The sequence below is a fragment of the Diprion similis genome, chromosome 12 (genome assembly GCF_021155765.1).
Source record: "Diprion similis isolate iyDipSimi1 chromosome 12, iyDipSimi1.1, whole genome shotgun sequence".
Classification (NCBI taxonomy): domain Eukaryota; kingdom Metazoa; phylum Arthropoda; class Insecta; order Hymenoptera; family Diprionidae; genus Diprion; species Diprion similis.
In genome coordinates, this window is record NC_060116.1 from 10,302,027 (window position 1) to 10,316,347 (window position 14,321).

At 35.9% G+C, this 14,321-nt stretch overlaps 1 protein-coding gene across 7 annotated transcripts; it reads left to right on the top strand.

Annotated features, from left to right (window-relative positions):
• Window positions 1–3,064: 3,064 nt before the first annotated feature.
• LOC124413594 (DENN domain-containing protein Crag) lies at window positions 3,065–12,581 on the top strand. Of its 7 annotated transcripts, none has more exons than XM_046894297.1 (20): window positions 3,065–3,785; window positions 4,169–4,505; window positions 4,822–5,430; window positions 5,539–6,152; window positions 6,388–6,628; window positions 6,713–6,983; window positions 7,093–7,184; window positions 7,284–7,534; window positions 7,718–7,888; window positions 7,998–8,126; window positions 8,247–8,499; window positions 8,611–8,764; window positions 8,875–9,078; window positions 9,206–9,433; window positions 9,746–9,841; window positions 10,058–10,305; window positions 10,439–10,697; window positions 10,783–11,190; window positions 11,276–11,448; window positions 11,544–12,581. In XM_046894297.1, exons 2-20 carry the CDS (start codon window positions 4,175–4,177, stop codon window positions 11,678–11,680), a joined length of 4,869 nt encoding a protein of 1,622 aa, XP_046750253.1. In that variant the 5' UTR covers window positions 3,065–3,785; window positions 4,169–4,174; the 3' UTR covers window positions 11,681–12,581. The 7 variants fall into 7 exon arrangements, with proteins under 7 accessions (XP_046750253.1, XP_046750254.1, XP_046750259.1 ...); XM_046894298.1 differs by having other exon boundaries at window positions 3,065–3,523; XM_046894300.1 differs by lacking the exon at window positions 3,065–3,785 and having other exon boundaries at window positions 3,895–4,505; window positions 9,221–9,433.
• The last annotated feature ends 1,740 nt before the right edge of the window (window positions 12,582–14,321 follow it).

A 14,321-nucleotide genomic window follows, 5' to 3' on the forward strand; every position in this document is an offset into this window, starting at 1 on the left:
ATCGTTGCTTCTACGAAGAACTCTAGTGACCTGCAAGGCCCGGATCTACATCCACGATGTGATGCAACACGAGTCACACTTTACCATTCCCGGGATGCGTGCCGCATCCTTGATCCTTATCGAGGAATGCAACAACTTTTTTAAGAGATGGCTCCTTATTGATAGGATTAATTCTGAGTTATATGGTGAAACTATGTGAAACGACTATGAAAGTCGAGTAATCTTTTTATTTTTTTGTATTTTGTATTTTGCTTCAAAACCGTGCGAATTTAAGGTCTGTGAACCTCCTTCCATACTTTGCACCAGCTAGTAGTCAGAAGGCTTTTGTACATGTAGCGTATTCCTGTGCACACAACACGTCTTAGAAACACTTAATGTAATTCAATATTTATATCTCGAGGTATTCAAATATTCACAGAAACTTATCTTTCAGGAAGTTTTTTTTTCTTCTTTATCAACAGCCGTCGGTAGTCAGCGTTATCATAATTTTGAGAAACTCCGCACGAAGTTTGTTTCGGCTGCGTATTATATTTCCTACGCTCTGAGAATCGAGAGTCTCCTATAGATTTTTCAATTGTATGCGTTCAGACTTATCAACTATAAGTACATACAGATCTGTAATGTATTTTTGAATACGCCCTGAGTCGTCCATAGCATCGCTACGTCGGTGTGCGTATACTTATTTGCTGTCTTTTATTATCCAGTTCTCGTAACACAACCTTCACCAAGTCACGTCGTGCATGACCCATCAAGCTGTACCCCTAAGGGGCATGTAATTTGTGTAAATAGGACAATTATTATTCCAAACACGATTTTATGACGAATGCTTTCGCGCGTTATTTTTATTCATATTTTATTCGTATTACTATACTTATCGTAATTCGATGACGGATGGCATGGCATGGGCATATCTTTGTTTGTTCATATATAGTGCCTTTAAAGGTACGTGTTATAAATCAATAGTTAAATAAATATTGCGCCTCTTTTATTGGACAAATTTTTCGTTCGGACAGTAATAAAATAGCGCAGTTCTTATGCTACACAGCTGGCGTAGAATAATGATTGGCGGGAAACACCGTGTAGTCACACCTCGACATCAGTTACAGAGTTACCATTCCTATAGCTGTAACTGACACGTGTACACATAGAGGGGTTTGCTTTCTTAACACAGAGCGAGGGTCACTATAGGCTATTTATGTTTGTGGAATTTCGGTTCCATGTTAATTAAGTCATTAGCAATTGACGACAAGCTGTTTCGCGTTAGTTTCGCTAGTTCGACTTAACGATATAAATCAGGAAAGCTATAAGCTTATATTATGGAATTTCAAGGGACTTTCTATCTTAAGTACTAAATGTTCATCGATGTGAAAAATTTCTTTGATTTCGTTACAACTGTCCCTATATTTCGGCATCTATAACAAAGCTGTCAATCCGGATGAAGGAATAATTTTTGTCACTTCATGTTTTATACCCATATATATCCTTGAATTCTGTTCTTGTGTCCTCTTCTCATTTTAAAAATGGTAATAACCAAACAATTCCTGTATAGTCAAAAGTATAAGATATCGCAATAAAGCTTTAATTTTGCTCTTAAGAACTCGTAAACGGAGTATTGCTAATGCGAAAAATCTTGACATTTTTTTCATCACACCAGGTATACACAACGTTTTTATTAATTAAAACGCATTACGGGTTCGTGTGGTGATTGCAAAAGAAAATAAATAAATAAACAAATAGATAAATCGACAGACAATGAGTGAAAAACTCAAGAGCATTGTGTCGAAACTGAACCAGCTGACTGCGTGACGTTATTAGATTGTATTCTGAACCGACGGATTGTTCTCAAAAAGTTTAGATATTCCTTAAAATTTGAAAGTATAATATACCCACGATAAAAACTGGATAGCACATCTGTCGAAATCTCAAGTATACTGACAAAAAGGAATGTATAAAAAAGAGGGAAGGAAAAAGTAAAGAAAAATGAGTCAATTCTCCGCTGGATCGTTTGCGTGTGGATATCTAATTGTAAGTAAGTGTCCGCGCATGAGGACATAAGTATAGCCGATAATAAAGTTTGCCCCAATAAAAAATGATTATTTATTTAGTAGGAAAACTTTGCAACGATGTATGGCTCGCATTACGCATCGTCTCTTATTCCGAAGAGCTGAGTAACTGCACTTTGTACTTGTATGTACGTATATTACAACTCCTAATGGAACACAAATTCAGGGGCCTCGGACTTATGCAAGGAATCGATGAAGGCAAGGTCCTAGAGTTTATGACTGCTCTTGAGCTTTGACTAAATAATTGGCTACTATTATGATGCAACGATTACGGTTAGAAACCGTCGAGCAATCGAGTCTGCGTAAACTTTTCACGGCAATTTGCGTGTGGCGCTCAGGTTTAGCGCCTGTTAATATGCTTCTGTGCTTACGCGTGTGCGTATGTGTTGCGTGTTTGTGTAAACCGCAAACTCATCAGCGAATGTCTAAACCCGTTCATTGACCAGTTTTTAAAACCTCTTTAAAATCTGATCTTGACCTACCTCAGCAAGTCGCTGTAAACACCCAGCATTGCATGTGTGCATGTTCATCTACGTACACCTACGCACGTATTGCTATTCTCTATTTGTCTCTATGTTCGTATCTTTGCTTACAACTCCAGACCTACCGAACCGATTTTGTTTTTTTGTTTTTTCTGTGGGTAGCTACAACGTCTGGCTAGATTTTAGACTTTGTTTCGTTAAAACCAGATCAATAGCTTCAGAGATATAACGATGTTTGTAAGCCAGGTCGGAACAAGATCACACACTTATGCGAACGCTGACTAAAATCTTACAGATAGAGGAAAGTTATGCTGAAGTGTTTTCAAGGTCGCGATGACCTCTACAAAAAAGTCCGGAATAGCAGATGTCTATGGCGAATAGTTTTGCCACAAAGAGCATTTGAAAATATTCGCGGGTGGGGTCGCAACGGGCTGCTACTTACGTACCTATTATTGATATACGGAGGCGTTTATAATTCTGAGCTGAGGCGACATGATATCGAGTTGCAAGTGTAATGTTATTCAGGAATGTGTCCGAGTGTAATAGCGAGTAATTCTAGTCTACTACGCATAAGAGTATTGATTATGTTTCGACATAGCGCTATTGACGCGTATAGTTATTTTCTCTAGTTCGATCGTCCAGTTTAATACGTGTTCAGAGATCGATCTGCGCTGCGGCGAAGTTTGAAAATGTTTGAAAAAACGTTGTACAAAAGTGGAAAGTATATGATTCGTGAAACTTTATTCATATCTGAGCGCAGGATCACTCAGTTAGGCGTGTGTCATGATACGGTGAAGTAATTATGAGCGTATCGGTAGAGTGATTTGAAAAACCGCTTTGACGGATAATATTTACGTTTTAAAATTAAAGGCGACCTTGCCCCTTGGTAGCCATTTTGCCGCCCAACAAATATGGCCGTCCAAGAAACAAGAAAATTTCTATTATTTTTAATAAATTGCGTACCGTAAGCCCAGAAAGGTGTGTTAAGGCTTGTTTGGACAGCTAACAAACATTCTTGGATATATTTTCATACGTACATGTATCGTTTAACCCCCGAAATGTCGCTAAATAATAATAATTTATCAAAGTGTGTTCGCGTGTGACATATAACCTAAGATTTGTTTCTGTGCTTTTCTGTGACAATCGCTACTGCTTTCACTGCTCCGTGACAAGTGTTTATAGAGCCTCATGTTATTATCGAATATAAGGCAATCGGTATCACAACGAAGTTTTAGCAAATGTACAGAAAAAAGTTTAAGAAAAAAATGTGTTATTTTTATTATTTGTCATATTATTTACATTTATAACCCCTAAAAAAGCGTATATACTTTTTTTTTCTCCCTATTTTCTTCTTTTATTTACCCAAGCAACTAAACAGAACAAATATTCATAATCTCGTATAGATTAAATTAATTCTCGGTGTTGAATGATATGGTTTTCCTTATTATAACCAAGCTTTTCGTTAACTGTGCTAACAAATAATCGAGAAAAAATACGAAATTGTATATGATATTGAAGAAAAATTAAAAAAATTAACACACTAAAAAGGAAGGAAAACCTTAATTAAACCAGCAACGCTACACCTGTATATTGTACATACGATAATTTCGTCCAAAATATCAGAAAACGATGGATGAGCGACGGGTAGCTGATTACTTCGTCGTCGCCGGACTTCCGGGACAAGACGATAATTTTTCAACCGATGAGAACAACGAAAGCAACAAGCTGGAGGACTGGTGTCAGGAAGGAACGCATCTGAAGGACACTCACATGCAGGCTCCCATCACCGACCTGGCCATTATATTTCCAGCTCTGGGGGAAACTTGTCCCGAGGATTATACTCTTTTGAGTAAAACAGTGACTGGTTTTCCGGCAGATTTAAACCACGGAAGCCTCAGAACAAACGAATGCTATATTTGTTACAAGAGAGGCAGGGACAAGCCACCTTTGGTCGATATCGGTACGCACCATAATTTATAAATTATACCGTTACCTCTGCATAATATTTATCTTTCCCAGAGCTTCCAAGGTCACAGAATTATGTTCAAATTTGGTGGAATATGTAGAAAAATGATGCAAATGTAAAGAAATTTTTTATAATCTTATATGTATGAACGTTCTGTCTTTTCTGTCGCTTCAAATATATCTGAATGATAATTTCTGCTAACAAATGTAGAATTATCTATCTATACATTTATACAGGCGTTTTTCTTTATACATAGTTAAAACCTTGATGATAGTTACGATTAGAAGAATTAAGGACAATTCTGTTTCAGGAGTCATATACGACGGCAAAGAACGTATAATGCCCGACGCCGAAGTGGTGTTTGAGACCCCGGATGGACATGTTGCAAATGTAAATAACTCGACATCACGAATTTTTGTTACCTATAGAAGAGCCAGTCCCAAAATGCCATGCAACAGTCTGGTGGTTACGGATATATGTGTGATATTGACAAACAAAGGAGAGTGTCAGCCTCACGCATTTTGCGTTATAAACAAAAATCTGAATAAAGGAATGCTGGGGAGCGATGTGTTTTTGTGTTACAAAAAATCTATGAACCGAGCCAATTTGATATCTTTCAAGCCTGCGATATTGTACAAGTATCCTATAAAAGACTACGACAGTTTTATGTTTCCCAATTCTGTCGCCATGTTTTGCTTGCCGATGGGTGCCACCATTGAATGTTGGCCAAAGTTGGCATGTAAACCAAAACCCGTATTTTCCACGTTTGTATTAACAGTAGCTGATGCAGCCCAAAAGATATATGGATCTGCCATCACGTTTTACGAAGAAATTGAGCCAGTATTAAAGGACCCGAGTAATTCTAATTCTCACGATATTTTGGAACTTTATCCGAAGAATGAAAAAAACTCAAACTGTGGTAGGTACCTAGTTGGTGGTATTACAAAATATAATTTTTGATTATCACTAAATTCAGATGCTATCTTATTTTTTATCGATTCTTTCTTCAAGTGCATTACTCTTCCAGCAGATAACATAGACGATTCAACGCTGACAGGGAATTCAGCGGAGGATGAAAAGGTTGATATACGAAAGATAAGGAATTATAAAAAACTTGGTATTTTTGATAAGTTGAGTCAGTCGCAAATCGACAAGCTGCAATTCGAGGATCCGAATACTCAGTCGTTGAACATCAGTAAATCGATATGTATTCTCTCACATTGGCCATTTTTCGACACATTTGAAAAGTTTCTCGTCTTTCTACACAGTATGGTTAATGGCAAGGAGCAAAATGTTCCCATTGAGAAATATATAGCTTATTTTCTCTGTGACATACCTTTTCCCAGTCCTCAGAGACCAAGAATATTGGTTCAATTGAGTGGAGATGACAGATTGATTTTAACGCAACCTGAAGATCTTGCATTGCCAAGGTCAGGAGCGAGTTTCAGGCAATTGCTGATCAATTTAGGACCAGACAATTGCTTGTTAATTCTTTTACTGATTTTAACTGAACAGAAGATATTGGTACATTCTTTGAGACCAGATGTTTTAACATCTGTGAGCGAAGCAATAGCGATGATCCTATTTCCGTTCAAGTGGCAGTGTCCTTACATACCGTTGTGTCCTTTGGGATTGGCCGAGGTAAATTCACTTAATTTAATTAATTTAAATAAAAACAACAAAATATGCTTACTTCTGTTTGGAAGTTGAAGAGAAATTTCAGAGAACATACCAAAACATTATAAAATGATAAAATATGTTTCAAATCTATAATATATGTGCAAGTTTTGGATTCAGATGTCCTGTTGTTTTGTTTGATTATTCACTGTAGTTTCAATTTTGTTGAATGGGCCATTAATGTTCAAAAATTATTTAGGTACTCCATGCACCGCTGCCGTTCCTTATTGGTGTGGATTCTCGTTTTTTTGACTTATACGATCCACCAGCAGATGTGAATTGTGTTGATCTTGACACCAACAACGTCGCTATTTGCGATGATAAGAAGTACTTGAACATCAAATTGCTCCCTAAGAAAGCCGGTCGATCTCTGAAAAATAGACTGGAACTTCTTTATTCAAAGTTGATCAGCTTGGGTAGAAGTTATACATCTCAGAAAGGTATATTTTTTATCCAGTTTATAATAGCTGCTATAATACATATTATTTCCCAATGTAATATATTAAAAAAATGATTTTTCATAGAACGAGGGGATGCAGATTTTAGCGTAGATCGCGAGTTTCAACAAAAACGGAAGGAACAAGCTTTAGAGCTGGAAATACAAGATGCTTTTCTTCGATTTATGGCCTTAATATTGAAAGGCTACAGATCGTTTTTACTGCCAATTACAAAAGCACCCACCGTTGGTTCAACGGACCCGACAAGCCTATTTAATATGCAAGCCTTTTTGAGAAGTCGCGATAAAGCTCATGCAAAATTTTACAGTATGCTAGTGCGCACCCAGATGTTCATAAGGTAGATCACAGTGTTACGGGCAATTCAGTAATGTTATCGGTGGAAAAGTAGTACTTTTGATATGTCAAAATTTTTTAAGAAATACTAACAACTTATTGTATATTTCCAGATTTATAGAAGAAAGAAGCTTTGTCTCAGATATGGATATGGCAGGCTTAGCATTTTTTGATGAGTGTACGGAACGAGTTGAAGAAGAGAGTGGTACGATTAGTTATGAAAAAACGAATGATGTTTAGTTCTGAAAATTATTCACATAGATTTTTATTATTCTACATATTTATATTAATTTCTTCAATTCAGGACCACTTTTGGAGTTAGATGAATCACAGCACAGTGAACGCACAGTATTTATTCCCCCCCCGGAAGCTGGAACAAATAAAAAAAAATTGATCTACAAAACGTTCAAATTGAATCCTGATTTAATGAGGCCGCAGAAAAATCAGAGTTTGAAAAATCCAGCCCTTACTGCATTCAGCATGGTACCTGGAAGTCCGATGGCTCGTAGAACCAAGCATGAGATAAAAGTAGCTCAAAAAATGGCCAGAAAACAGGTGAGGCGAAAGAAAAATGTTGCACTTAGAAATCGAGGCTGCGGGTACAGAAGCACTTGTAAACTGTGTGTTATAGTAAATATCACCAAGCTCAATTCAGCAATAACTTTCTACTGAATTGAGGCGTAAATCGCAAAATAATGTAGAACCACGTAAGGAAAATAATTTGTAATCATTTAACAGGCAGCTGTACCAGAACGATGGGCTAGATGTTTGTTGGGTACATGTTACAGTTTATGGTTTTTACATTTACCTGCTATGCTACAAGTGTCAAGCCAACCTGCAGCTATTTTGCATCAAGCCTATGAGTTACTTGTGAAAATGCAAAAATTACGAATGGATCCGACTGAAGAGGTAATCCTTTGACCTGAAATTTACCATGTTTTTTTTCATAATTGAAATTTTATTTCAGTTTCTCAATAAATTCTCAGATGACTTTAATTCAATTCTTCATTCTTTGCAGGTTTGCTACAGAGCTATGATGCAATTGTGTGGAGTTTATGGTCAACCTGTATTGGCTGTGAAATTATTGTTTCACATGAAGCGCAGTGGAGTTCAACCTAATGCCTTGACTTATGGATTTTACAACAAAGTAAGAAAGCTTTTTATAACTAGAATAACATTTTTTTTTTGTTTTTTAAATATTATATACCTTCAACTAATAATATTGTGAGCCGCAAATTGAATATGTGACAATGATTGCTGGTTACAGGCTGTATTAGAGGCAACATGGCCATCTGATATGACAAATTCCAGTCAATTAATGTGGAACAAGTTACGCAATGTTATTGTCGGGGCTGCTTTGTTCAAAAAAGCTGGAAAAAAAGGTGCCAGAAGGAGATTGAGTGCAGCGACGGATGTGCACAGCGTGGATGGCAAGAGTAGTGAGACTTTGGAACATGCTATATCTCGGTCTAGCCTTGACAGTGCGCATTCACAAGATTTGGATGCAGCAGGCAGTGATTGTAAGTAAATCGTATTAGCTAGCACAGCAAAGTAAAAACTTTGATAGTCAGTGAGAATAGTGATATAGAATTGAAATGCTTATTTATCTGCATCTTGTGTGCATGTTCTAGCTTTGATCGGCAGCATTGTTCCTGATTTACCAGTATTCGGACTTGCGGAGACGAAAATGAAATTCTTACGTCAAAATAGTATTGTCAAAGACCAAGGGGCTGCTCTAAGTACGTCTCAGCCAGAAGCACTTAACCGATCATCTAGTAATCCGAGGTAAGGATCTTCACATCTTTGTCAAATATAATGAAAATAGAAGAATTGCAACATTATGCTTAGCGGTTTCTTCCACGATCAAACCCAGAATGATTTATTTACATTTCAAGGCTAGTCCGAAATCTTGAATCACCACTGAAAAGCCCCGTCAGAACACCTGTTACTGAAAATGACCCTCTCGGAGCTCTACTTAATGATGAAACTCCAGTCGTATCGCCGTCTGGGGAAAATGATTCAAACTGCTCAACAAGTACCTTGACCATACTTAATAATGTAACAGAGGAGCGTGCCGGGGGACCATTATTATTCAGAAGGTATTTTCAATTCGTTTGTCAATACTTACCTCATTTCTGGTGTCAGATTTGAGACCATTAAAATGGTCATAAAAAGTCTTGAAGTAACTAAATAAACGATTCATTTGAAATTTAAATGCATTTCCAGCAATGTTTTACCTAGAAGTGCTACGTTTCATCAGGCAGTCGATGAAGGTGGACCAATAGTTGGTGGACATTTGCAAAGAAGTGAAACCATGCCTCACTCCGTCGCTCAACAAGGTGAACAAGAAAGAGATAGAGACAGATTGGAGTTTGGTAGTCTTTGGGCACAGAATAAAGACAGTGTAACCTCTAGCCTGTCGAGCCTAGGATCTAGTCTCAAGCTTAGTTTTGGGTAAGCAAAAATGTTAAATTTCCATTTCATTTGAACTTCAACAAGGATATAGATCACAGTCAGAATTTTCATTATCAATTCACGTAATTATTAATTCACACACGTAAACGTCCATTTATGGTTAAATTTTTATTTCTTCATTATTACTATTTGTCAATTTATGATTAGATCACAATATTAATTTCAAAAATATTTCTAACATTTAATACTTTTCACTCTCAACATTTTCCTGTGTTCATCGACTTATCATGCGTATCGAAATTTTATGATTATTTTGCATGCTCTTGTGTGTGCTTTTTTTTAATAACGTAGACGGTATTCTACCGGAGGCCTGCCATTTGCTAAAAATAAGGAGTTAATATCATCCAATCAGCTCATCGAGTCCTTAAGTTTGTCCAATTATATCAGGTATGTAACATTTACTTAACATTTGAAATTCGCAAGGAGGACATAACTTTGAGCATGATTTATTTATTGGATGCGGTTGTTAACATTTGAAACCACTTGCCAAACTTAAGGATTATCAACTTGCTTGCGTGTCATATCAACTCACGATAATATGTAGTAGCTCTAATGATATAAATCACTGTAACGATGTTGAAACTGTTCACTCATTTCTCTTAGTCCCTCAAGTTTGACTGGAAAGAAGTCAAACGAACTGATACTAGGAGGATTGAATAGCTTGAAATCTGCTGCGACTAGTGTTGCAAAAAAATTCGATGAAATAAAGGAAGCTATCTCTGCTACCAGTACTCCAGTAAAATCAAAGGAACGTGAACAAAGATTAACTTATGGAATTTCTCACGAATCTTTGGATTCACTGACGGATGGGTCACAGCAAGATCGTAATGAGATACCTGCCAGAGGTTCCGGTGCGTACTTTCTTTGTTTGTAATTTATAGTGAATTTTGGCAATAATGAGAATTTGCAAGCTTCTCTTAATATTTACCATCAATCTCAAAATTCGTACAATCGATTGAGTATTACTAATTCCCTGAATTACAGGGGATTCGAACGCAGATCTTGGTTCTTTGTCTGAATTAGCCGATTGTTTGTATCCGAGGGGTTCTAGGGACTTAGAAGAACGCATGGCAATAGAATTAGTCTTATCTACTGCTAGCAGGTGCCATAATTGTGCGACTATTATGTATGACGAAGAAATAATGGCTGGCTGGCAGCCAGAGGATTCAAATTTGAATACAGTTTGTCAATTTTGTGATAAAGCTACAGTACCACTTTTGACAGTAACTATATTGGATTACAGGTATGAAAACGATATTGCAGATTATTTATTTCTTCAATCTCTCTTTACGTATTTGTTTTACGTAATGATTCTAACATTTTTTTAGGCGTGAGGAGCGTGAGCTAAATGATCCGTTAACCGGAGCATTGATGGAACTCTTAGAACAACCAAAGGAATTGGAAGAACCAATCACAGTCCCATACTTAAATCCGCTCGTTCTTAGGAAAGAATTAGAAAGTGTCTTAAGCCAAGAAGGAGATTCGTGCCTTACCAAGCACAAATTTATACAGGAACATCCCATAGTATACTGGAATTTGATTTGGTACTTTGAACGAATTAATCTGAGCAGTCATTTGCCCGAGCTCTGGTTCAATAATAACCAGGATTTGAAGAGTAATTCCCAAAGTAATTCACCATTGGTTGGCGTTAGAACGCTTTGGGATAACGAGAAATTACATATGGATCGTTTGCCTATGTACATTCAATGGAAGACAAACAGTACAGAAGATCGAACGTAAATATATATCACAGTAACTAATTTTAATCAGGCCTACTTTATAATTAGTTAGCTTAACGAAAAATATTACCTTATTACACAGATTAATGCAGTCTGTTATAACAAATGTGCGCTGCAACGACTTAGCGGAACCTATAAGAAGATTGGCTCTGGAGAGGCATAAAAACAAAATGGACGAAAACAACCCAATTTCTATATACAGAGACATTCTGTTTTTAGTATTCACAGTCTTGGGACGTGGAAATATTGATCAAAGTATGCTATTGGAGTGAAAAAATTCTCAACAGTATTTTTAGTCGCAAGATCTTATAGATAGCCATTTTATGCATGTAACACTTTGGTATTTGCAGGTGCATTTGATCGGGAATATAATCAGTCACTGGAAAGACTAACGGAAAAGGAAGAAAAGTTATTGTTGAAAACGGATGCACCCCCAGCTACTATGGCACTATATTGCAGGCATTACTTCAAGCCACTCAACGTATGAACAAACTAATTGAATTACTTTAAGAGTACCTGTAATGGGTATACGAAGAGATAAGCTGGTCTCACTCACCATTCAAAACTTAATGTTTTTTGGATAATTGAACAAATTTGAAAGTCTTTTCTTTATTCATATCGTTATGATATCCGAATGTGAAGCAGCTGATGAACGAGACAATACATCTCTTTATTGTTTGACTGTTAGCAAGACTTGATAGTTATACACTAATAATTTGTTAAGTTGAGTGATATAAAAATAATTGATTTTCAATGAACTTTACTACTGCGTAACCACAGGATGGTTCAGAGATACAATTTTGTTACTTGGTCAATTAGCTATCAAGAGTTTATATTTCTCAGTAGTGATAAAGAATAACTTTGATTCAATTTCTACTTTGGCATCATTCTGTGTATTTAGAGCATAACAACGTGAGAAGCGTGCTTATATTGACTAACGTTTCGAATTTATTTAGACATTCGTAAGTACGTAATTCATAATCTCGAATGTCTTACAGTTCAATCTAAGAGTATGTACCGTATTGACCTGATTACAAAACAAAGGTTTCCTCTAATTTGAAATTTGAATGTAGATTAGGTTAATGTAGCTAGACAAAAATACTGCTTCTGCAATTATTGCTCAAGCTTGGTCAATGCTATACACCTATGAAACCTACTAAGTCTTGTTTGTAGGCCAAAGATCGATATCTATATTTACTTGCAGCTATTGTCTTGTGTTAGGTGTCTCGGACAAGTGATTGAAAAATAGTGACCATGAGTAAAATTAGGGTATCCAAACGTTTTTAAGAATTATTTAGGTTTATTTTAAACTTACCATTCGCTAACAAATATACTGAGTAACTTATCGTTTTAAATCATAATTAATTATGTGTTATATAACCTATGTTTGAAAATTGATGAAAATATAGACAATCTCGTCATCATAGAGCTTTTCAAGTGCCTAGAATGGTTTTGTACTCAGGTAGATACAGTAAGTCAAGGGAATATCTGTATCATGTAAACGTGATTTGAAATTAGAAATCTGTTTGTTCCATTCTTCAATAATCTTATTCGGTATGGATTTCAGTTAATAGACTATGAACAGTAAATTTTATTCAAATTTATTAGCAAGTAGTGTGCTATTTGCCATTCTGGCACTGTCGGTTTTACAATGTTTCAAAGCTGAGCAAATAAGTACCGAATGCAAGAACACTCTGTAAACCCAATTCTGTCACTGCTAGAGTATTTATTTCCTTCTACTCTTGGATTATACTTGTATATCGCAATTGGCATAAAAAATCTGTAGGTATTTAATTTTATGATTTGTAACAAAAGTGGAAAGTTCAAAAATTATTCGGCACTGATGAACGATTTTCCTTTGTCTGGGGATTTTTTCTACCGTAAGCTGCAGTATTATGCGACTATACATGGAAGTTGATGAGCAAATTATGCCAGAGTATTTAAGAATTGAAACTAGAATTGAAAAAACTCGTGATATAATTTTTGATTGGTGATATATTGCTATCTTGTCATTTCATAGCACTTGAATTAAAATATGGCTCGCAATAAAAATGAAATCAATGTATGAGCAGGCTGATGCGTTTCTAATAACAAATTGTGTAATGTTTAAAATTTTTTCATATATTATACGAAAATGTTGATACTTAATTTTTGGGGCCTTTTGACCTTTTCACCTTTGATACAGCAAACAGATGTATATTCATTCATTATTGTATTGAAAATAGGCTAAGAAAATAAAAGCAGTTGAGGTATTTTATAAAAAAAAACGTATTTAGTAATTTATATTTATGTAACTCCGAAACAAATAATCTTAAGATATACTTGAAATGTGTAAGTTTTCCGTATGTTATTTTTTTGTCACCTGTAGGTTGAAACATAGAAACAAACATTTGGTGATACCAAAGATTGGTGACATATTAGCCATTATGCGTATACATCATCTCATTTGCTGAATTATGCCAGCAATTTTTGACCTCTTGGGTCGTGTTCAACGAAAATTCTTACCATGTGGTGTTCCAATAGATCCTGATTCATGTCCGTATGTATAACTTTTGCAATTAAATATTTGGTGAAAATTCTTATTTCATATTGTTCAACTTTGTAATATTCGCATCAAATTCAAATTAATTATGAGTAACCGAAATTCTCAATGAAATGCGTACTCTACTTTCTTTATTTACTGGATTCACTTATTAACTTCAGGTGCCCAAACGTTGAGATAAGTCAGACATCGTTTTTTGAAGAGGAATCAACTGGTAAAGGAGATGGGGGAGCTACCCCTGCAGGGTCCTGCCAGTCACTCAACAAATTGGCTACAAATGATATTGAAATATCCATCTGCTTCAATCGTGTCTTTAGTATATTTTGTCGAACGCTTAAAAAATTAGAACTATCAGTAAGTGCTGCACATATTATGTGATGGTAAAAATGTGTAGGATATAGCATGAATTTACTAGAAAAAAGTTGGTTTGTTCAAAAAATGAATATGACGGTTACCCTGTTCATTCGTCTATCCTTATTATTTATTTATATTGACGTACTAATTTAAAATACTTTACTAATAAAAGTTTACGACTTATTCATTTCTAGGCCAGCTTGCCTGTACTTTTTCAGCATCCAGAAGTAAG

What these genes read in the sequence shown, in the direction of transcription:
- LOC124413594 (XM_046894297.1), top strand. Translation starts at nt 4,175, where the DNA reads ATGGATGAGCGACGGGTAGCTGATTACTTCGTCGTCGCCGGACTTCCG. An exon ending in CGCACCCAGATGTTCATAAG is followed by an intron (nt 6,984 to 7,092) that starts GTAGATCACAGT and finishes GTATATTTCCAG; the next exon opens with ATTTATAGAAGAAAGAAGCT. An exon ending in ACGAGTTGAAGAAGAGAGTG is followed by an intron (nt 7,185 to 7,283) that starts GTACGATTAGTT and finishes TCTTCAATTCAG; the next exon opens with GACCACTTTTGGAGTTAGAT.